Source organism: Castanea sativa, chromosome 10 (assembly GCF_040712315.1).
Source record: "Castanea sativa cultivar Marrone di Chiusa Pesio chromosome 10, ASM4071231v1".
Taxonomy (NCBI): Eukaryota; Viridiplantae; Streptophyta; class Magnoliopsida; order Fagales; family Fagaceae; genus Castanea; species Castanea sativa.
This window is the reverse complement of record NC_134022.1, coordinates 38579513-38603062: the sequence shown is the minus strand read 5'-3', so window position 1 is coordinate 38603062 and position 23550 is coordinate 38579513. Positions and strand designations below refer to the sequence as shown.

Below are 23550 nucleotides of genomic sequence, written 5' to 3'. Positions count from 1 at the left end.
ACGTTGTTTCAGATGCAACGTGTGCCTAAAGTTCATACTTTTCAAGTCTATCCGTGCCTTATCGGTGTCCTTGTTTTTCCCCTCAATGCCCAACAAAGTACCATAAGTACTATCACTAATGTTCTTCTCCACATGCATAACATCAATGTTGTGCTTAAGCTTCTTATTTTTCTAGTATGAAAACTTGTACAAAATACTTACCTTTGACCAATTTGGCTTTCCAATGAGTTCTCTCTTCTTGTTACTTGGATGTTTTCCTAAAATTATACTTGACATTTTATCTAGCTGTTCTTGTATCTTACCCACTTGTAACTCTAAAGATCTCTTCCGTTTCTCCGATAAATCATTATGCAACTGACTATGTCTCCAACGATGTTCTATAGGCAAATAAGCTCGATGGTTAATGAATCCAATTTTACTTTCCAAAGCCTCTGAATATGGTTCATCATTGCAAGTGTAACAAGAATGATAACCCTTTGTCCTCCACCCAGACACGTTACCAGATCTAGGATAGTCATGTATTGTCCATAACAAAGTTGCACACATCTGAAAATGCTCTTTTCAATAAGCATCATAAGTTTCTACACTTTCTTTCCATAACTCCTTCAACTCGTCAACCAATGGTTTCAAGTAAAATATGGCTCCTTCATAGCCAACCAAGGCGGTAGGTTATAAGGAATAAGTATGACGGGCCATAAACTATAGTTGTTGTTCATATTCACTAAAGGGTTAAATCCATCTGTAGCCAACCCTAGCCTTATATTGCGAGGTTTGGGGGCAAAATCAGGATGTTGTAAATCAAACCTTCCACTCCTCACTATTAGCCGGATGCCTCATTATCCTATCGTCCACACATTTGTCTATATACCATCTCATGTCCTTAGCTCTTTGGCTTGGCATGTATAACCTCCTCAGTCTCGGTGTCAACGAGAAGTAACGCAATACCTTATGAGGAATCTTCTTACCTTGGGCACTTGTATCCTTATTCCTAGGCACCTCACACACCGAACATTTATCAAGGTTTTCATTTTCCTTTCAAAATAGTGCACAATCATTTTCGCTTGCATCTATATGCTCGTATGACATGCCCAAGTCACGTAATATCTTCTTTGCTTCATAAGTTAACCTTGGAACCAAGTTACCTTTCGGTTAAGCCTTTGTCAGCAATTCTAGTATCATATCAAGTCCCTTATTACTCAAGCCGGTCATTACCTTTACATTCAACATCTCAATAACAAACTTCAAGATACTATAATCAGTGCAACCCGGATACAACTCATGCTTTGCATCTTCCTTAAGTTTGTCAAAATTACGCACTTCCTCTTCTTCGGTTGTATTTCTTGGTTCCCCTCTAATTCGGTCACCTACCAAGGCATCGATACCATCCATATGATCACTTTCAAACATTTCATTATCATGAATGTTCTCATTTAATACATGAGGTTCTCCATGATTATACCAATTAATGTAAGATTCCATAATTTCACGATGAAGCAAATGTATACGCACAATTTGGGGAGATTGTCGATAGCAATTCACACAGTGAATACACAGGCAAGGAATATTACCACTACAGTCCATAACCACTCTTGCAAAATTAATAAATGCATTGACCCCTTCAATATATGGACGACTTAATCTGCCATTAGGTGTCTTACCAATTCGACTACAATTGAAAGTGAATGCTACTTTAGTAAAATAAGGACAACTCATGCAAAATGTATTCTAACATCTAAGTCTATAAGCTACTTAGACAAATTCTATCTCATTCATGAATGCATAAGTATATATTAATACTTAAACACTCCCAATATTAGGTGAAAATACTTAATCATAGCTACGTAACACTCGCGTGCGGTAACCTGGTCTCCTTTCAATTCTCTTACTCCATAATCAATAGGGAGTTTTATCATCAAATGGTAGGTTGAGGTTACAGCCTTCCACGAGTTGAGGGTGGGACGTCCTATGATGGCATTGTATGCTGACAAGCAATCAACCACGAGGAATGCTACGTTCTTGGTGATCTGTTGTGGGTAGTCTCCAACAGTTATAGCTAAAGTGACTACGCCGAGGGGAAATACCCTCGTTCCTCCAAAGCCGATGAGCGGGGCGTCAGTCAAAACTAGTCGCTCCCTATCAATCCCCATTTATTGGAAAGCAGGGTAGTAGAGGATGTCTGCCGAGCTGCCATTGTCGACAAGGACTCGGTGCATGTTATAGTCTCTTGCCTATATGGTAACGACGAGCGCGTCATCATGGGGGTGGTGAAGACGTCGTGCATCTTCTTCTGAGAATCCAATGAAGGGATTGTCATTCCGCGACGTTTTAGGTACGGAACCCGTTAGTTGTATGTTCTGAACCGTCCTAAAGTACGTCTTTCGGGCTTTTTTTGATGACCAAGCGGCCACGGTGCCTCCTAAAATCATCCTTATATCTCCTAAGGGCTGTTTGGGGCGCTCGTTCTCCCGTCGGAGAGCTTGATCTTGTGGTGGGTCAGTTCTTTCCTTGCTAACGAACCTTTGTAGCTGGTCGATAGGAGCGGTCAAGGGGGTGAAGCTTGTGAATCTCCCCGCGGGTGGTCTAGGGCGTCGATCATCCCATCGTGCGTCTTCTTTCGCCCCTATCTGATCGTGTGTCTTCTTGTCTTTCCCCTTTTTTTGGGCTTCTCTTCTTAAGCCAACAATGCATCTTCTGCATTCATGTACTTGGTCGCCCGGTAGAGCACATCTGACATGGTCTTTGGGTCGTTCTTATACAGGGAGAATAGGAACTTACCCTTCCGTAGCCCATTGGTGAACGTTACTACGAGTATCTTGTTGTCTGCTTCATCAATCGAGAGGGCCTCCTTGTCGAAATAAGCTATGTAAGACCTCAGTGTCTCGTCTTCCAGCTGCTTAATGTTCATCAGGCATGCGGTGGACTTCTTGTACCTGTGGCCTCCAATGAAGGGCAAGGCGAATTGGGCGCTCAACTCTTTGAATGTACCAATGGAGTTGGGCGTCAGTCTACTGAACCAGATCCTTATGGGTCCCTTTAGCGTGGTGGGGAAGGCTCTGCACATGATTGCGTCCGGCACCCCTTGAAGGTGCATCAAGGTCTTGAACGACTCCAAGTGATCTAAGGGGTCCTTAGACCTGTCTTAGCTTTCTACCTGTGGCATGCGAAATTTTGGTGGAAGGGGGAAAGAACTAACAGACGCTGTGAAAGGCGAGTCGGTTCGCTGGACCAGATCATCAAGGTCGTTAGACACCCGTCCCTTGAGGGAATTCATCATACAGTCCATTTGTTCCTTTGTCATCTGCATTTCAGCGACTATGTGAGGTGGGACAGTATCGGTGACAGACGGCCGGTTTGTGTCTTGCCGCTCCGGCCTACTAGGGGCGTTGCTGCCTTTCGGCCCCTCCTGGTTCCTTCTTAATCTTTTTCCTGGGTGTTAACGGCGGTGAGGCGTTCCACAGCGGCGGCTAGAGTTTGGACTTGCCTCTTGAATGCCGTCGTGTGTGGTTCGTCTCCTTGAACGTTGTTAGTGATCGCCATTGAGCTAGTGAGTACCATGCAACTTTTTGTCTAGGAAGCGATAGCACAACTTTATAAGTACCTAAGTTCCCACAGACGGCGCCAACTGATTATGCCGAAAATTGTCAGTAAGCCACATGGTCCTCACGTGTCCCCGATGAAGAACCTGCATAACACAAAAGCTGAAGACCTTAGGAAGGGTACTGGTGTTGTACCGGCCAAATATCCTCCGACAGTCAAGTTAGAGAAAATATCTTATTCGTAACTCTAAAATGCTAGAGCTGAGGTGAATTATGCGTACCTTGGTTCATGAGGGCTTTGGGGTATTTATAGTAGTGTAAGGCCAAAATCTGCGCCTTGGCCAAGAAGTACTTTCCTTCTAGGAGAGTAACTCGTGGATTTTACGTATCCCTTAGAGCTATTTTCCTTATAGGAGTCTCTTTAATTAGGGTCAAACGTGTAGCGCAAGAACTTTCCTTATACACGTATACGTGGGGGGCAAGCAAGGTTATGGACGAAGGTTTGCTTATCCTCTTCAACTTTTCCCTCCGTCAACTTTTCCTTCTTAAGGTCGTCAGCTTACGTATCTATTCCCGGAAAGGTCGTCAGCTCACAACCTTCAGCCTTGATCTTGTTAGCTTGCTCCTTTTATCCTAATGCCATCAGATATGAGGCAGAGCCACGGTCGTCAAAGGAAGGTGGTTTAATGACCAGAGATGACGGGCTCGTTATTCACATCGCCTTTTTAAAGCGTTTAGGAGCTAATTGTAAAATCACCCTCATCAGTCCTAGTGAGTCACTTGTTAATTAAAAAAAAAAATTCAAGTAAACTATACTTCAAACTAATTTGAGCACTAAAAAACTAGTTAGATAAACACCGAGAAGGGGGTGGCTGGAAGAAAAGAAAAGAGGTATGCTAGGGTTTTAAAATTTTAGCAAGTGAAGGCTTGAACTGGAGATCACATGGCCAAAATTTCGGTAGGTTCATTCAATTGGTTGATTATTTTTACACCCCTACTTTTTCCTAATTATTTCTTACCAAATTTATTTATTTTCAAGAATATTAAGACGTATGGAGAGTGAGAGCATGTAGGCTTACCAAATTTACTTTTTGCATATGGAAAGTTCAAATTGTGTTTAATGAAGGTAATACAACTAAATTACAGCAATGCATAAAACAACTAAATTACAGAAAAAGAATAATAATTAACACCCCCTCCTCTTTGTCTCTCTTCATATATATATATATATATATATATATATATATAGAGAGAGAGAGAGAGAGAGAAAGAGAGAGAGAGAGAGAGAGAGAGAGAGAGAGAGAGAGAGAGGTTAGGTTCAAGTTACACTTAGTGTAACTTTAAACAATGTTACACCACCCAATAACATATTATAGAATTCATATTTTGAAATCCTACTGTTAAATTATATGTTCTTAACATTCATACCAATTTTCATATTAAATAGACATTATTTACCTTTCAATCCATAAATTTATGTTTCATGCATTATTTTAAACTACAAAAACTTGAATTTAAATAATTGATTAATGATATGACTATTAATTTTTGATCGCCTTGAAATTTTGCAAGCACGGGGAAAATACGAAGATAATTTAATCTAACAATGGATTCGTCAAAATTTGCATCCAATTACAATACATTCAGTGGTATAATATTGCTTAAAATTATATCAGCTGTAATTTGAACCTATATAGGTGTTCATCAAACCACATGATCACACTAAAACTAACTAAAACCACTTGCAAAATGAAGTAACTACACCGCACCACACAGTGCAATGTGGAGTACGATTTTATGATAAGAAAACTGAACAAAACCACACCGCATCGCACCCATATATATATATATATATCCCAATGTTAGTGCATTCCAATTTCACATTAAAAATGGCTTCGTTTTGGTTAAATACAAAATCAAAAGTTCAAAACCTCATTCACTTCTCCATCTCACACTTATTCTCATAAATCAAAAGTTCAAAAGTTTAATGTTTTTTTTTATTGTATATATTTGTAGTACTTTTAGTTTACTGTCAATTTGTTATGATTTTTTTTTTTGTCTTGTACATATTTGTATTACTTTTTTTGTTACACATGTTATATTCTTTTAAAATTAGTGTCATATTGTCATGAATTAATAATAGACTAAAAATTGGTCATGATATTTTGAAAAATATATCATCCAAAAACTTACCAAACCGCACACTGTATACCATAATGAATTGCACATGTGACCGCAAAACTAAAGTGCGGTGCAGTTCAAGTTTTAGCCAAATTGCATCACATAGTGTGGTACATAAAATGGCCCAAAACCGCACCAAACTGCACCGCAAACACCCCTATATATATAGTTAATTGGAAAGAAATGTAAATGAAAATTCAAAGGAACTTGAGTTTTGAAAAGGTTGGTAAACTAGGAAACATGAACTCTTTATTTGGGGTGTCAAATCTGTGGTATTGTAACCACTATGTCATGTTATAATTTTTTTCAAAAATACTCATGTCTTTGCGTCTTACTTGTACCCGTATCTATGTCCGCACTTCTTAGTTGATAAGTTAATTCTTTGACACTAGTCAAATTTTTTCTCCAACTATGCCTTATGTAATCCAATATTAAAACAGGGAGTAGAAGCAAATGAAAGACAAAATCAGACTTGAGATGCACTACCAATCATGAAAATTTTACAGTATACTTACAGTGATACATGCATGTAATTTTCAAACCATCCAAGATCACAGCCACTTTTGAAGGCGGAACGCTTACTTGGTAGGAGATGGAGAGGGGTCATGCCATCCTTATTGGCAAGGTTTACCAAACCTCCATATAGGTGAAGTATTACTAGGGACAAATCTGCCGATCATAATAACCATATACGACTTAATTAATATATAATTCATTTCCAGCAATTCTCACATTGGATAGATCTCTCCATTTCACTGCAATTTGAGAATCTTCCATCTATAACAAAGTTAAGATTTTATTTCCTAAATTTAACAATATAGTTATTTAGACGGTTTGAAATATTTTATCAAAAGTCAGAACCATGAATTGTATCCATCTCAAATGGAGAGGATCTTTAACAACCTATTGCACAAACTTGCCAATTCTCATCAATTATGTTGTTACATTTAACTATTTACTAACTTCTATCATAATTCAACAGAGATTAAGCAAGAATTTGAAGCAAAAAAAAAAAACAGAGATAAAGCAAAAAAGGTAAACTTAAAGTATGGTACATTAATAAAATTCTTTAATTCAATACAAACACTTCGGAATTTAATAATACTATTTGTATTTTATTGATCAATTTAACTAGGAATTTGAATTCAATTAAGGAACTAAATGCATTACATCTAAGATACCATATCTAAGTTTTATTCAAACAAGAAAATACTCACCATAGTATTCTTCGGTAATGGCACAGTGGAGAATATTCTCACCATCTTTCTTACTACAGTAATCATAGCCATCTTCGGGGCCGCAGATAGAATGGAGATAAAGGAAAACATCTTTGTGACCACGAAGTACTGCTGAGAATAGATGGGTCTCATCATCTTTGTTACGACAACTTAGTAACTTTGTTAATTCTGCGGTATCAATGATGCTACAACACATCCTCACACTCCCCACCGATGCTGCAATATGGAGAGTTGTATCTTTATTCATGTTTACCAATTCTAAAGAACTCCGTGTGAGATCATCTCCCCAGACCAATATTACAAGTCTTTCAAAAATCACTTCGAGTTTATTGTAGGTAACTAGGTGGAATATCGTGTCCTCTGACGTGGTCATCCGGACATTGAAATCAATATGTTCTTTTTCACATAATTCAAAGACTTCATCCCAATCAACTTTCACTGCACTTTGAAAAAATCTTCTATATATGTAGCCCATGAAATAGTATTTAACGAGAAACTCCGTCCGGCGTTGTGAAACATAGCTTTCAATTTTATCATGGACATGCGAATCCATCTACTATAGGAACAATGAAGATGAAAAATGGACTGAAATAATTAGGATTAGTTTTGTGGAACAATTTGTTGAGATATGAAAGTTTTGATACGTATTTATTGTGTGTGTAATCATAATAGCGGGTTTGTGTAAAAAAAAAAAAAAAAAAAACACACAAAGAATACAAAAATTTACATAGATTCAACCTTAGGCCTATATCTACAACCGCCGTCAAAGTAAAAAGTTTTACTAACAACAATATATGGGAGAGTACAAAAGTGTCAAAAGGTACTTTCACAAAACCTAAACCTCAAACATACCCAAAGATCTCCCTTTTTCAAATAACAAAGACTAGACAAATTTGAATATAAATAATTTGTTCTACTTTGTATTCCACTTTATATTTCTATAAATTGCAGTATATCACTTTTTTTTTTTAAATTTTATTTTAAATTATGTTCATTATATAAGGAAGGTAAAGAAGAATACATGTCAAGTTAAAATTAGTAGAGTATTAAATAGGGGTGGCAAAATTTGACACGACCCGCGAACCCGACACGACACGACACGAAATTAGCAGGTTATGGGTTGAGGCTTAACGGGTTCGTGTCATATTCAGGTTGACACGACTAACCCGTTTAATAAATGGGTTGGGTTAGTGTTGAACACATAGAACCCGTTTGACTCGTCTGACCCGTTTAATTAAATGATATTTTACCAATATACCCTTCAAACTCTAGGTATATAAACTTATTAGTTGTTGTGATTTATTTTCTTTGACAAATTGTGATTGATTATTTGTGATATTGGGATATGCTTTAATTTTGAATGATTATTTTTGATGCAGTTACTCGTTAGTTCTGAATTTTATATTAAAAATATTTATTTGTTTGTTTTTTCATTAATTTTTATTTTTCATTTTGATAAAATCTGATAAACAGGTCGACACGACTGACCCGTTTAATAAATGGGTCGTGTTAGGGTTGAGGAATCTTGACCCGTTTAATAAACGTGTCGGGTTAGTGTTGACCTATGTAGTCGAATACTCATGACTTGACACGACACGAACCCGACACGCGAACACGAATTGCCACCCCTAGTATTAAATAAAACAAAAAAAAATGGGACATAATTTTTTTTTTATCATTTTAAATATGTTCATTATATAAGGAAGGTAAAGAAGAATAGACGTCAAGTTAAAATCAGTAGAGTATTAAATAAAAATAAATAAATAAAAAAAAGGGACTAAAGATTGTAAGAGTGTTCATAGTTAGCTGCTTGGTCATGGGACTAAAAACGTAAAATCACACATTTCACACTAAAAAGTAAAAACCACTCACACCTGTGTAGGTTGAAGTTGAGTTTGAGTAAAAGTTGGAGCCTTGGAGGCAGAGACAAGTGATAACTCAAGGGTGGCTAAGATTTGATGAAAGGAAGTGAGCCCAATAACAAGAGATGACAGCTTCTAGGCCTCGGCAACTTGGGTCATGGCCTAGGCCTAGGACCGGCCCCATATGTATATTTTTTTTTAAACAAAATGTGAACTGTGCTTCTCTTTTTTTTTTTTTTTTTTTTCTTTTTTTCTTTTTCACACTTGATAAAGGCTCCAAAAAGTAAGTAATATTAGAACTACTACAAATTTTATTATATAGGTTTTACAAATTAATGTGATACTAATAATAATAATATGTAATTTAAATAATAATTTCTTATTCCGTTGAAGTGCCACCAATTACATTTGTTCCCACATCAATTTGTAAGCATTTTATAGCAAAATTTATATCAGTAGTTTTAGCATTCTCCCCCCCCCCCCCCCTCCAAAACAAAATTATGGATTAATAGAAACCTAACCAAATACCATTGAGTTTATAAAAATGCTAAATCTACTATAAATTTCACTAAAAAAACCCTTACAAATTAATTTAGCAAAAATATAATTTGTCACTAAATCTACTATGAATGTTTGCATCATTTTTTCCTTATTGATAATACGTCAATTTGTAATTAAGGCCTATGCAGTAAAATTTGTAAAGCTCTAGCATCATCACTCGAATTAGTCATATTAAAAAATAAGAATTATAAATCCTAAATAAAAATTTATAATAAAAAACCTTAATGAAATTGATTGTTAATAAACTATATTTTTTTAAAGTATTATCTAAATATGAAAAGATCCATTTAAAATTACCGCCTTAAGCCTCAAATTGTATGGAATGGGATCAGTTTTGTAACGAGAGGAAGCTTCCTCAAACAATGATGAAATTAGAAGAATCATAAGAAGTTGGTCTTAACATTTCCAAGATGTAAAGTTAGGATTAGATACTAAGGTTGTCCACACAGATTGTAAAAGGAAATTGGATGGAGCCATAAAAAAAAATTTACCTTTTTTATTTTATTTTATTTTATTTATATATACAAGATAAAACTTATATTCTAGCATAATCTATATGGATATGTGTGTGAAATTTCCTCTTAAAAACTTGAATTTTGAGCTCTTGACGGCCTGACCCTTACTTCTCATACCCTACAATCACTTATATATACTTGTAAAGTGACCATCACACCAAGAGTGCGCGGTAGTCAAAAGTCTTTAACTTCTAAAGGGAAGGGTAGAGTTTTCCAAGAGAGATGGGCTTTGTTGGTGAGTTTGATGGGAAGGAATTATTACCATTTGTTGGAAGCCATGAAGGTCGATGTATGTATCTTGTACCAAGTTGAAGCAAAAAATTCGTTTGAAAAAATAAATAAATGGTTCTACTTGAAAAAAGTTCCTGGCCTCCTAGTCTCTCCCAGGACCATATGTTGGTGTTGAGATTTCTGAATTCTGAGGTGATATCGCTATCGTCCAAGGTGGATGGGAAGGTGAAACCTACCCGAATATATATACCTTTTTTTTTTTTTTTTTTTTTGAGAATTATATTGGTGATTCGTGCAACTCGTTGGCTAATGATGAAAAAGGACATTGTGCTGGAAAACCGGGCCCATAAGAATTTTTTTTTTTTTTTTTTTTTCGTTGGAACTGCAAATCTTATTCACAACAGAGAAAATTACAAAGGAGAACCACAGGCCTTAGCCTTAACAGGGCCCATAAGACTTAGTGTTTAATTAAGTTAATATTCCATATGTTTTGTCCGAATTTAAAGCCTTTTCTTTACCAAATTAAGAAAGGATCTACAACCTTTTTGCCTTAAAAAAGAGAAAGAGGGAACATGTCAACTTAAATGAGAAAGCACACATCCAGGGAAAAAAGAAAAAGAAAAATAGATAACACCTGTGATATCAATTGCACGTATTTTAGGTAAAGAATCGATACGCCTAGCTAGGCCATGTGACGTGGAGGTGACTTTGGACAGTTATGTTTCTAGTCCCAGGAGAATTTGGATATGAAGCAGAGAAGTTCTAATGTCACAACTTGGTGCATAATTTTGTCTACAACTCGTCTATATGATGAGTTGTGGTTGGTAGAGAGGTGATGGTGAGTCACCCTTTTACCAACTACAACTTGCCACATGAGCGAGTTGTGGGCAAAATTGTGCACTAGTTAGTGACACTAGAATTTTTCGATAAGGTAATAGTTGGAGCATTCGTATTAATTTGTGTATATTAAAAAAAATATATAGAATTTATATAATTTTGTTTAAAAATAACCCATATTAGTTTGTATCTAATTGTGTAAATTTACAAGTTTGCTATAGTAATCGTGTAAATTTATACTAACACTATTCATTTTACATTTAGTTTTTTTTACGTATATCAAGAATGAAGGAAAAAAGTGAATGGTGATTGTTGTGCATAAAGAAAGAGAAACAATTTTAAAAATAAAAAATTGATATTTTAATAAATTGTAGTGCAAAATAGATAACTGAAATGGAGTCTTTTGAAAAATGAGTATATAAAATAAAATAAAAATAGGTTCTTATACTAAAATAGACAATAATTTTTTGCATGAATTGATACAAATGCTCTTAAGGGCTATTGGCCTATTGCACCTTTATTAATATGATAGGAAAAATTTTAAATGTTAAAAAGTTCCTGATGCAATGATTGAGATTAAAAAGTAAACCTTTTATTTTTTAATCCCAACCCTTAAAAGGCAATTACATCAGGCAATGGGATCTCAATCGTCCTAGGACTTCCTTCATGGTTGGGGCAGGGCCTATGCACGCGGAAGGCTATGTGAATTTACGTTGCTTTTCTGATTCTTAATATCCCCCTAGATTATTTCAAGGTTTTTGTGGGTGGCGGTAGTGGGAAGTTTTATTTTTATAAACTGTGATATGTAAAATCTTTCTAACGTAAAGGTGAGTCTCATACTTAGATTTTACCCCTAGGTACGAGGAACTTTATATATGACCGTTACAAAAATACAACATTTTTCGTTTTTAGACCCCTTACAACACAATTAGATTAACCTAGTTAATTAACCAAGTAATTACTTAGTCAAATTAAACAGATCTAGGTTAACACAAATATATCATATCATTGTAAAGTGCAGAAAATAAAGAACACAACGATATGATAACCCAGGAAAACCAAACTGGTAAAAAACTTAAGGAGGATTTAACCTAATTATCCTCAAGGTAAAACAAATCTATTATGAAAGAATTGAAGCTTACACAATAGCGACTTAGACCACTAACATCTTATTGCTACCACGAGTAGGAAACTTACTACCATGACCACGTAATAGCTCTGAGTCCACGAACTACTTCTTTCTTGGATTCACAGCAAGTATAAGCATTCCCGCTTGTGTATCTTTAAGTTCTTAATGCAGCAATTGAATGATCATCAAGTTCTTGACATAATCTTGATTCTTGATAACTCTAAGTATATGTGAAGACAAACACCTCTAGATCTCACAAGAAATTCACATACACAACATGAACATCAACTGCAACAACCTCTAAAATGTGGCTAGGGTTTTCCCTTTTATACCTAGGGCAAAACATAAAACCCTACATGTCAAACTGGGATTGGGCTGAGTTGGAAAAATTCTGCAGAAAAACAATCTGCACAAGCTTCAATCAATCGAGTCTAATTTTGGATCAATCGAGCAGGGTAGATTTACATAGTAAATCCTACAGTGCACTCGATTCCAACTTTACACACAAACATACTTTGAGCAAGCCTAAAAACAAGACTTAACGTTTTGATTATGGTTTGCCAACATTACAAAATGAAGTTCTAATACATTTAAACCTAAAGTCTTAGAACCCAACGAACCTCCCATGATTGAGCCCAACACAAGTACTTGTTACAAGCTGGGTCCAAGAAAACAAAAACAAGTAAAGAATTTTTTTCTGGTTGAAAAAAGCAAGTAAAGAACTGATACAAGAGAAATGAAGACGATATATCTATATTCTATAGCAATGGTGGAGCCAGAGGTTATCTTTGGGGTTAAATTAGGAGTGTTTTGGCTAAATATTGTGTAAATTGGAGTTTATTTGTGATATAGATACTATTCAAAATTATTTAGGAAAATGATGAAAAATGTGAATTTTAGCAATGGTATTGACATAATTGTGAGAAAAAGTAAAAGAGAGGAGAGAGAAATGATGTGAAGGAAGGGAGAGAGAGAAAAAGTGATTGTGGCAATGTGATTGCCGAAATACGAGGAGAGAAAAAAATGAATTGTGGCAATGACATTGCCAAAATAAAAGGAGAGAGAAAAAACATGAATTATAGCAATGACATTACAAAAATAGAAGAAGAGAGAAGAGAGAAATAGAATGAATTGTGGCAATAGAAAGTTTAAGGATTGGGGACTTTCCACATGTCTCTATTGATGAATTTTGCTGTCATGTTTTAGATCTAAAACTATGTTGACCAGGTCCCATGTTCAAGTCTCAATGGGCAAATTGTGGGATTCTGCCGGCAACTAACTCAAGCTTTTAGCTCTCTCATGGGGCTAAGATGAGGTCTGTGGTCACTCTCGGCCACAATAGTTATAGCTTAATCTAATATTCTCTAGCAGGGAGTGCCCCTATGGTTATGCTCAGGGGGGTGAGTTGCAATGGTCGCCCCCACCCCCTTCTCAACTTAGCAAAAAAAAAAGCTATGTTGACCAGTTAGATTTGCATTCATGTTGGAGATTCAAGGTGAAAGACCTCATCTGTGGAACATAATGATAAATTGATAATAACTCCAATGACTTCTTATATAAGAATCGGATCATTTTTTTAATATATAATTTTTTTTATCATATATAACTCAATAATTTTATGAGCCTTTAAAGCATATATTCATAAAATATACAAGTAAATAATCACTTTAGTAAAAGTTTTTTTAAGAAACAAACTCTTTTTAATTTTGTGTTTTAGAGAGTTATGAATATAGAGAATGCATGCTTTTTTTTAATTAGAAGAAAAATATACTATGAATTTTATAGTTAAAAGTTTGGTACATGCCCTACATTTCTATTTTCTTGCTTCAATGCCATTGCTACAATTCTTTTTTCTTTTTTTTTTTTTTTTAAAAAAAAGAAGAAGAAGGAGACAATCAGACAACTTTAAGTAGAATTTTTTAATATTTAAATATCAATTAAATAATAATTATTTAACTTTTTATATTATATATTTTTTAAATTTAAAATCCATTCTTCTTGTTTTTTGAATTGCAAATTGAGCTTTTGTATTTAAGTTTTACTAACATCTCAATTTTAAATGATAAGTAATATAACTAATTCACTTATTCTTTCTTGTTTTATTATCAATTTTGGAAAACTCTAATATTTTTATATAATTTAAAATGTTAAGTTACATGTTAGGTTCTAAAAGTTTAAAACAATTGGCAAATGGTGAACATAAACTTGTTTAGATATAGATCTTAGAGTCTATAGGTATTATTAGACAATGCTCAAGGTGATTCAAGTTAAGATTTAAGAACATACAAACTATAGAAAGAAGAATTTGAAATCTATCTAGTTCAATCGATCGAAAGACAGGCTCAACCGATCGAAACACATATCTGTAGAATTCTATTTCAGCCTAAACTCTACTTAAACATATTGGGTTTCAAGTAAAACACTATTAGTATATAAAGGAAACCCTAAGCATGTTTTTATAAGGCGTTTTAGAGAGAGAAGAGTGTGCCTCTTTTGTATCTAGGATTTTGTACCAAAAAAGCCATCTCATGTCTTTTACCGGTATTATTCCTTAAAGAATATCAAGATCTAGTGTTGTAGAAGTTGCTACATTTTCTAGCCATCAAAGGTGCTGATGATCTAAACTTTTAAGGGTGGTCTTGGAGTCACAAATAGGAGAGCTTGTGTTTTTTATCATGTGTGGGTGCTTGTGTTACAAAGGCCAAGGAAAGAAGTAGTCCGTAGACTCGGAGCTATCATGAAGTCGTGGTAGTAAATTTTCTACTTGAGGTAATAATAGAATGTTAGTGGTCTAAGTCTTATTGTACAAATTTCAATTCTTTTATAGTGGTTTTGCTTTTTACCTTGAGGATAACTAGGTTAAATCTTCCCTGGGTTTTTAACCGGTTTGGTTTTCCTGAGTCATCATATCATTGTATTCTTTATTTTTCCGCTACTTTACATAATATGATTGTCTTGTTTTAATCTAGATCTGAATAATAAACCTAAGTATTCACTTGATAATTAATTAGGTTAAACAATCTAGTTTATAGGGACCTAAAAACATACATTAAATATTTGAACATCTTTATAATTAATTTTATTATTATCATTCTGGTGTAATATTTTATTATCTTCTAAAATCAATGTCTAGATACTTTATATAATCATATCTTTTCTATTTTAAGCATTGGATATCTATTCCAGTACTGTCACATTAGTAACATTCTAAGCTTTTCTTGTTGTGTGTAACGAACTGCTTCAACAGGAATAAACCGTGGCTAGGTGGTCTATTTGTCATCTAGTGAATAAGAATTTAGCTCTCTTTACCACAAAAAAAAAAGAAAGGAAGGAACTAGATTCTTGCCTTAAAAAAAGATAAAGGAGGGGGGAGAGAGGAAGATAAAGAATGGAATAAGCTCCTTTCGTCTATCTCAAGATAATAGACTTTGAATCTACAAGGAAATCTCCTAGAATCCACCAAAAAATAACATGACTTGGATAATTTGGTGTTTATGACTATATTTTTTATTTTTACTTTTTTTCTTCTCATATTATTTTATATAAATTTCTCATTATTCTCGCTCACATTCTCTCTTGAAAAAATGGTTATTCTCTTTCTCTTGATTTTTTATTCTTTTCTACAACTTTACTTTATATTGATGAATCATTGTGGTTTAAAACTCTATTTTGATTCATTGTGGACCGAATAAGACTGAAGTGGACAGAATGGATCCAACGGGTCCAAAGTGGATGGAATAAGACTGAAGTGGTCAGGATAGGACCGAAGTGGATTGAATAGAAGCATTATGTAATGAATAGGACTAAAGTAGATAGAATGGACTGAATAAGACCAATGTAGACCGAATAGGACCAAGTAGAACCAAAGTATATTTAATATACCGAATAGGACCAAAGTAGACAACATGGACCGAATAGGACAGAATAGGACTTATGTGGACTGAAATAACCGAATTAGACCAAAGTAGATATAATAGGACCAATATAGACTGAATAGGTCCAGTGTAGACTAAATGGACTAAATTAGGCTGAAGTAGATTAAATAAGACTGAATAGGAAGAATTGGACTGAGTAGACATAAACTGGACCGAAAAGGGCAGGATGGACCAAATAAAATGAATGTGGACCGAATAAGACTTTTGAATATTTATCATTTTTAGGGCTCATATGTCTAATTTCTAATGTCTATTTTAGTGTTTTTCTTTGTATTTTGTAACTCAAAAATAAAGAATGGACCAAATTGGACCAAATAAATTTTTTTTAACTTATAGGGAGAACAAATTATCTGCACATTTTTAAAAAAAAAAATTATACATTATATTACAATAAAAAATAATTATTTATTCTCAGGCATCACATAGGTTTGCAAATAATGATAATAAAAAACAAAGCATTTACACAAATTGAACTCCCAACAAAAAATTGTAGTCCAACAACTTAATTAAGAAGGTATATAACATTCAATTCCCCCAGATATTTGTTTTACTTTATTGAAATAGAACACACAAACAAATAAAAGTCCAGCATCAATCTTATTGGAGAAAGTGTTAATGAGTTTATCAATCAATCAATAACCTTAACATCAAACTCTGGAAGAAAGATAGGAATATTGGAAATTGTGACCAGAAAATCACAATTTTTTAGTTTAAATCGTGTGTATTTGTATGGGTGTTCCTTTATGTGTGCCAGCAAGCATGTAATAGATATTTCTCAATTATAAATACTAATTAATCTTCCAAATGAAGCCAGTATCTACGTTGTGGCACCTTCTTCAAGTTAGCCCACAGCAAATGAAGGTACAGCGGAAACTGTGTAATAACAAAGAATGTCATAAGCAATAAGCAGGTCACCATATACAAGGAAGCTGCATTATTCTGTTGGTCACTAAAGATGAAAAAATGTCCGCTGGAAAAAGATATCAAGGTTGAAACTATAGACACGTAGAACGCTGTTAGGCCGACCAAAAGCTTTGATAGTAAAGTGTGGTGGAAATCTTTTTTTCTGTAACCTGATGTGAGAATTGAAAGGAACATGACCACAGCTACGAGTGAAGTGCAGAAAGAGACGAAGGATGAGACGGCCAAAACTTTGGATGCCTTGTTGTTTTTGTTTGCTTCTTTGACACCATCAGGCACTGTGGTTGATGTAGTAAAGGTGATCGTGACAAAGAGACCTGCTACGACTGAGCATGCATTGCATGTGCTAGTTAGCCACGCACCACCCATTTTAACAAGATTTTTGTGTTTTTCGGTGAAGACCTCCTCTGGGGTTTGGCCATTCTTGTTGAGGAGAGGAAGGCCTGAGCTTCTTTGCATTGAGTTCTTTATGTACTGCATTCCAAGGAAAAAAAAAATGACGTGGTTATTCCTTCACCACATCTATCGTTGTATACCGAAACTATAAGCCCAAGCTTGCAACAAAGTACAAAGTACAAACTAAGAAATACTTTGTATTATCTTCTAATGTTATTCTATAACGTAGTTATCACCTAGCAAGTCAAACCCATAAAACATATTATTTATAAAAGGGCCTTGGAATCAATGATTAAGCAAAAGTCCTCTCTAGCTTGGCTGTTATGCATACCTCATACCACTTGATTTCCCATTGCATTTGTGATGCAGCTCCTGGAACTGGCCAAATAAAGTCTGCTTCCGCTGCAAGATGCAATACACTATTCCCGTCGCAATCCACTTCATTAAATCTACTGTCTTTTAATGTATTTTTCTTTCTGAGTGAGAGTAGGAGTTCATATACACGAGGTTGCTTATGCTTCACTGTCAATAGCACTACGTTCCTCCGGTCTCTATCCTCGTCATACATAGCTATAGGATGACGTTCAAGGATTTTCTCAACCATTTCAGTAATTCCATTCTTCGCTGCAATTAGTATTGCCGTTGCAGGTTGATCAATGTCATCCTTTTTCCTTTCTTTATCTGTCATTGCAGAAGACAACAAATTTCACTTCAAATTCATATTTAAACTATATCATTTTTTCCCTGCAACGTCTTTATTTTTTTTCAAGAAAAGTACATAAATTTCTCTAAATGTTTAGTGTTGGTAAAAATCAAATCTTGAACTTCTTATTTTTGTTGGAGAACAACCTTGACATATAGATATATACATTGAACATATTTCTCTAGAAATGTACTTAATGTTGTACATTTAAAAAATCAATGTAATTCATGTATGAGTGTTATGAGTGATACATGCAGCAATTAATTACAAAGGTGCTAGTCCTAGATGTAACAACTCTTGCTAGCTTATAAATACCCATGTAATCCACTCACTTCGGGGAAACCAGAATTTGATCTAGATGTTCTTGTGTGCTTCCAGAATACTCTAGACTATTCTAGATTATTTCCTATTTTTTCTCTAAGGACATGTGTGCCTTTAAATATCTATAGGGAGCAGAATCCATTGTACGAAAAAGGAGAAAGCCTTTTAGAATCTTACTAACAAGAATCATATATCGTTTGGAACTCGCGACCTAGTTGTGGTTGCCAATAGCTCAACGATGGAATTCTAGCTATTAACCTTACTTTCAACCAGCCCGTTTTTGTTTATCTGAACGCATTCCAATTTACTCCAGAAATGTAAGAAAAATCCCTAGGAGAGCAGATTGTGAATATAGAAAGAAAATATACTCCTTGTTCCTTTAAGAGAGGGAAAACCCATGCATTGCCTTAAAGAACCTCAAAGCAAATAATTATGTATTGCAACTATCCATACTAGTGGAGGTTCAATGAAGAGATTTTTCAAGTTTTTCACTGGGGGTCTAGTTTCCTCTTTGACAACCCGTCCGATGTTATCCTTTTTTTACTTTATATTTATTTATTGTTATTTGAATATGCCTGTTATTGAAATTGTTTAATCATTTATATTGGGTATTAATTGGTAGTGTTGGATTAAATTGATTTGGTTCGTAAAAATTGGTTATTTGTGTATAAATATTTGCTAGGGTATTAATAACAATCTTTCACAATCAGTAATATTATTTAACCAAAAAAAAAATGTCTTGATCAAAAATATTTAAAGGATACTAGTTATGACCAATGTTCTTTAAAATATATTTCAGAATTCATAAAATGACTTGATGAAAGAAATTATTTTGCATCATTTAAAGACTAATTTAATGTAAATATATTTGTTAATAAGATAAAATAATGTTAAAAACAGATTTTATGTATAGCTATTTAGATTACAAGAAAATAATAATTCAAATTCAATCAAAAAGAAAAGTAATGAAATTGGAATTATCCAGGAAAAAAAAAAAAACAAAAGAGAGCCTAGAATAGAATAAGATGATTACCTTGTAAAAATTGATACATTGAAGCCTTTTCCAGCAAATTGTTCATGATCAGAACAGACCATGTGTGCCTCACCTTCATCATCCTTACTTTCCTTACCGTCTCCGAAGGTGCTAAGATTATACCACCAATATGTGAGCAAGGAAATATACAAAGGAAACAGAACTGAAAATGGTAGACGACGAGTGAGTACCAAATATAAATAGCACTGCCTTGAAGACAAGTTTCATAAACAAAAAGCACATAAACAAAAAGCATGTTCTGCAATTAGGTGGATGTTCTCCATTGGATAATCCCTGTGAATTTGATGGATCCTCTATATAAATTACCCTTCCTGGGCATCTTAATCCTGAAAATTAAAAAGATCTCAGTCAAATACCAAATCTCAAATAAAAGTGTTACTAATCGTTCAGTACATATAGACATCGACATATACAAAGATAACAAAACAGATAAAACACGGTATAGGTCGGAATACCACATACAGATGATACTGCCTCATATACAATTTTTACAAACTAAGCAGGTTCTGCAATTAGGTGCATGGAAGCTGTACTGGAGCTCCGTTTATTCATTGTGTTTGACCAATAACAATTAAAGCTCAAGTCATGACACCATTTTTTTTTTGGTTTCATTGTGTGTGTTAACATTTTACCTCCATGGGTAACTTGTAGTCTTTCAAGGTTTTGTTCATCTGCTACTGCTTGACAAGTTTTTTCCCGTGCTTGCCGAATTAGTTCCCGGTCATTTGTTATGGAAAATGCTGAAATGAAAGCAGCTAATTAGTTACAAAGCACGTTGTAAATGATTTTTTTTCATGCTACAAGATGATGAAGTAAGATTAGGTCATACCACATGGAAACAAAGTGTTAGGTTCTAAAGATTTAGATTTAAATATTTAGAATGATTGTTGTATTGTGTTGGTAAACTGAGAACAAAACACGTCTAGTTTAAGTGTTTAAGCAATGCTTAAGAGTGGTTTTTTTAATGTTCAAGTCCAGCTGATTGCAAAAAAAGGAAGTGTGGTTCTGCCTTACTCGACCGATCGAGAATTTGACTCTACCAATCAAAAATCGTAGGTCCAATTTTTTTTTGCAGAATTTTAAACAGGTCTAAGCCCGCAAAAACGTTTAGGATTTCATCTAAACTTCTTCAAATGTAAAAGGAAAACCTTAGTCACATTTTGTAGAGTTTGGAGAAGACTTATGTGTTATTCTTTGTGAGATTTAAGTGGTTTTTACCTTCTAACTACACAAGAATTTATTGGAGCCAAAACTACAATCAAGCATTGATAGAACATAGTTGCTGTGTCAAGGTCATTACCGACAGTGATTTGAAACCTTTAAGTGGGATCTCAAAACCACAAGCAAGGCGGCTTGTGTTGGTGTAAATTTAAGAAAAGAATGAGTCCGTAGATTCGGAGCTTGCACGTGGTTGTGTCAGTAAGTTACTACTGAGGTAGCATTAGATTTATAGTTAAATCTTTTGTAAAAATTTTAATTTTCTTATAATAGATTTACTTTATCTTGAGGATATTTAAGTCAAATCCTTCCTAGATTTTTACCTTGAAATGGTTAGTTTCATCGGTTTTCTTGGATCATCATATCGTGGTGTTTTTACTTTTCCGCATCTTTGCATGATATGATTAATTTGTGTTTAACCTAGATTTGATTTTTAATTTAAGTAATCACTAGGTTAATAAATTAGATTAAACAATTTAGTTTGAGGGGTTTAAACGAACATACATAAAGTATAATATATCTCCCTAGTTACTCTTATTGGCTTATTGCACTATTGTTTGGGTTGAACACAGTGATCAAAATGACACCATGCAGCACGGCAACTAAATTAGAGACTTGCCAAAACGATATGTCGTTTAAATACATAAAGCCTCAATCATTTAAGAGACACGCACAAGAGATATCAATAGAGCCCAGATCTACTGAAACTATGTGCATTGCCTATAGATTTTCACGAGATCATCCTTTTGCAATAATCACATTTGTATTGAGAACCTTACGTTCCATAAAATCAGTGACTTGATGTTTTTTTTACTTGAGATTCACTATCAACCTTCAAAATTATACATAGTATACTTACAGTGATAGATGATATTTTCAAACCATCGAAGATTGCTTCCACTTTTGAATGCAGAAGGCATACTTGCAAGGAGATGGACAGGGGTCATGCCTTTCTTATTACTAAGGTTTGCAAGGTCTTTATGCAGGTGAAGTATTATTAAGGCCAATTCTGCCAAGCACAATAACAAAATGTGACCAAATAATTAATTCTAGCGCATCTAACAGACTACCAATTCTCATCAACTGTTTTGTTACATTTATTTACTAACATTGTGTCATAAATTATTAAACAGATTAGTAATAGTAATCCACTTCCATATATGACTCACCATAGTGTTCTTCAGAGATGGCACAATGGAGAATAGTGTCACCATTATTCCTTGTACAGTAATTGGAGTGTTCTCTTCCAGGGTGGCATTCAAAATGGAGGTAAAGAAAAACATCTATGTGTCCGTGAAGTGCTGCTAAGAAGAGAGGGGTCTCGCCTTCGTTGTTACGAACACTTAGCAACGTTGCTGATTCTGCTCTATCAAATTCAATCATGCTACGACATATCTTCTTGCTCCCCACTTCTGCTGCATAGTGAAGAGGAGTATTTCCTACATCGTTTTTCCTTTTTAAAGAAACTTTAGCCAGAAGACTTCCTGGCGGGCGTAATTGTTGTAGAAGTTGTTCAAAAATCATTTCTTGTTTATGGTACGCTGCTATATGGAGTACCGTGCCCCCCATTTTGGTGATCGGGACATTTAAAAGCCAGTTTTCTCGACATATGCTAAGGACTATATCCCAATGACCAATGGCTGCACTTTGAGGCAATCTTGCAATGTCAAGGTTGGGATAGGATGGTTGCGCTTGAACAGCATCCATCTAATTAGAACAATATTGAAGATTTATGAATGGACAGAATTAGGATTAGGCTTGTGGAACAAGTTTTCAACAGTGGATTTTATTATTGTTATGTTGTTCGATGTCTCAAACCCCATGCACCTAGCTACTTTTATTTACCTAGCACAAAAAATTAAAAAATTAAAAGACTAAAAGAAATATATATACTACAAAATATGACAATTATTGGTTTGTTTTATAAATAAATATTCTATTTCACGAAATGCATGATTGTAGGTCATTTTTATATTTTCTTGTAGCATATCGAAGAAAATACTGAAAATGAAAAGGAACTCAGTTATATATAAGGCATATATCAAATTAAAGTGTCATTAAAGTGACATATACAAAGACAACAAAACAGAAATAAAGCAGGGTATAAGAGGGAATACCAAATATAAATAACAAAACAATGCCTTGGATACAAGTTTTACAAACTCAAAGCAGGCTTTATAAATATGTGGAAGCTTTGATTGAGCTTCGTTGAGCGATGGGCGTCCTATACACAAAGACAATCAATCAATATAAATATGTTTATTAATATAATTGTCCTAACCAATAACAATTAATAGAAGCTCAAGTCATGAGAACTTTTTTGTCCCTTCTCCATGCATGTACTTGAACAAACTAATGTCAATATATATATATTTTTTTATTTTTTTTTGGAAACACATTCAGATGTGTGTGTGTGTGAACATTTATCACTTTGGCGTCTACCTCCATGGTTAGCCTGTTCTCTTTCAAGGTCCTCTCTATCTGCTTCCTTAATTACCTTCTCTACATCGTCTATTGTTAAAAATGCTGAAATGAAAATAGTTCAGACTACAGTACAAATTGAAATTCTCAAATCCCATCAGGAACTGTAAACTTTTAAACATATTTGACATCTTCGGAAACAATTTGACATATTTGTAAACTTTTAAACATATTTGACATATTTAAACATCATGTACTTCGGGTCTGCTAATTATGCAATATCACCCACTTTCCTTATCTGTTAATTTTTTGACAAAAAAATATAGAAGTTATGAAATTTAAGAAGTACCAAAAAATGGTTCTACTTACTATAAAAAATGTCACTGGCCGCCTAGTCGCCTTCCGAGACCGTATATGTTGGTGATGAGCTTTCTGATGCAATATAGTCCAAGACTCACGGAAACCTACCAGCTTATTTATAGCATCAGGTT

General features: G+C 34.4%; 3 protein-coding genes across 3 annotated transcripts; all 3 read right to left on the bottom strand.

Moving 5' to 3' along the window:
- Positions 1-2671: 2671 nt before the first annotated feature.
- On the bottom strand, positions 2672-3061 carry LOC142612494 (uncharacterized). The gene has a single exon (XM_075784581.1). The coding sequence runs from the start codon at positions 3059-3061 to the stop codon at positions 2672-2674; it is 390 nt and encodes a 129-aa protein (XP_075640696.1).
- Positions 3062-3414: 353 nt separating this feature from the next.
- Positions 3415-7328, bottom strand: LOC142612493 (uncharacterized). Its single transcript, XM_075784580.1, has 3 exons — positions 6935-7328; positions 6233-6386; positions 3415-3541 (listed from the first exon to the last, which is right to left on the bottom strand). Exons 1-3 carry the CDS (start codon positions 7326-7328, stop codon positions 3415-3417), a joined length of 675 nt encoding a protein of 224 aa, XP_075640695.1.
- Positions 7329-16866: 9538 nt separating this feature from the next.
- Positions 16867-21355, bottom strand: LOC142612492 (uncharacterized). The gene is made up of 7 exons (XM_075784578.1): positions 21313-21355; positions 20053-20160; positions 19591-19746; positions 19400-19510; positions 17674-18023; positions 17099-17420; positions 16867-16898 (listed from the first exon to the last, which is right to left on the bottom strand). The coding sequence occupies exons 1-7, from the start codon at positions 21353-21355 to the stop codon at positions 16867-16869; spliced, it is 1122 nt and encodes a 373-aa protein (XP_075640693.1).
- Between the last annotated feature and the right edge of the window lie 2195 nt (positions 21356-23550).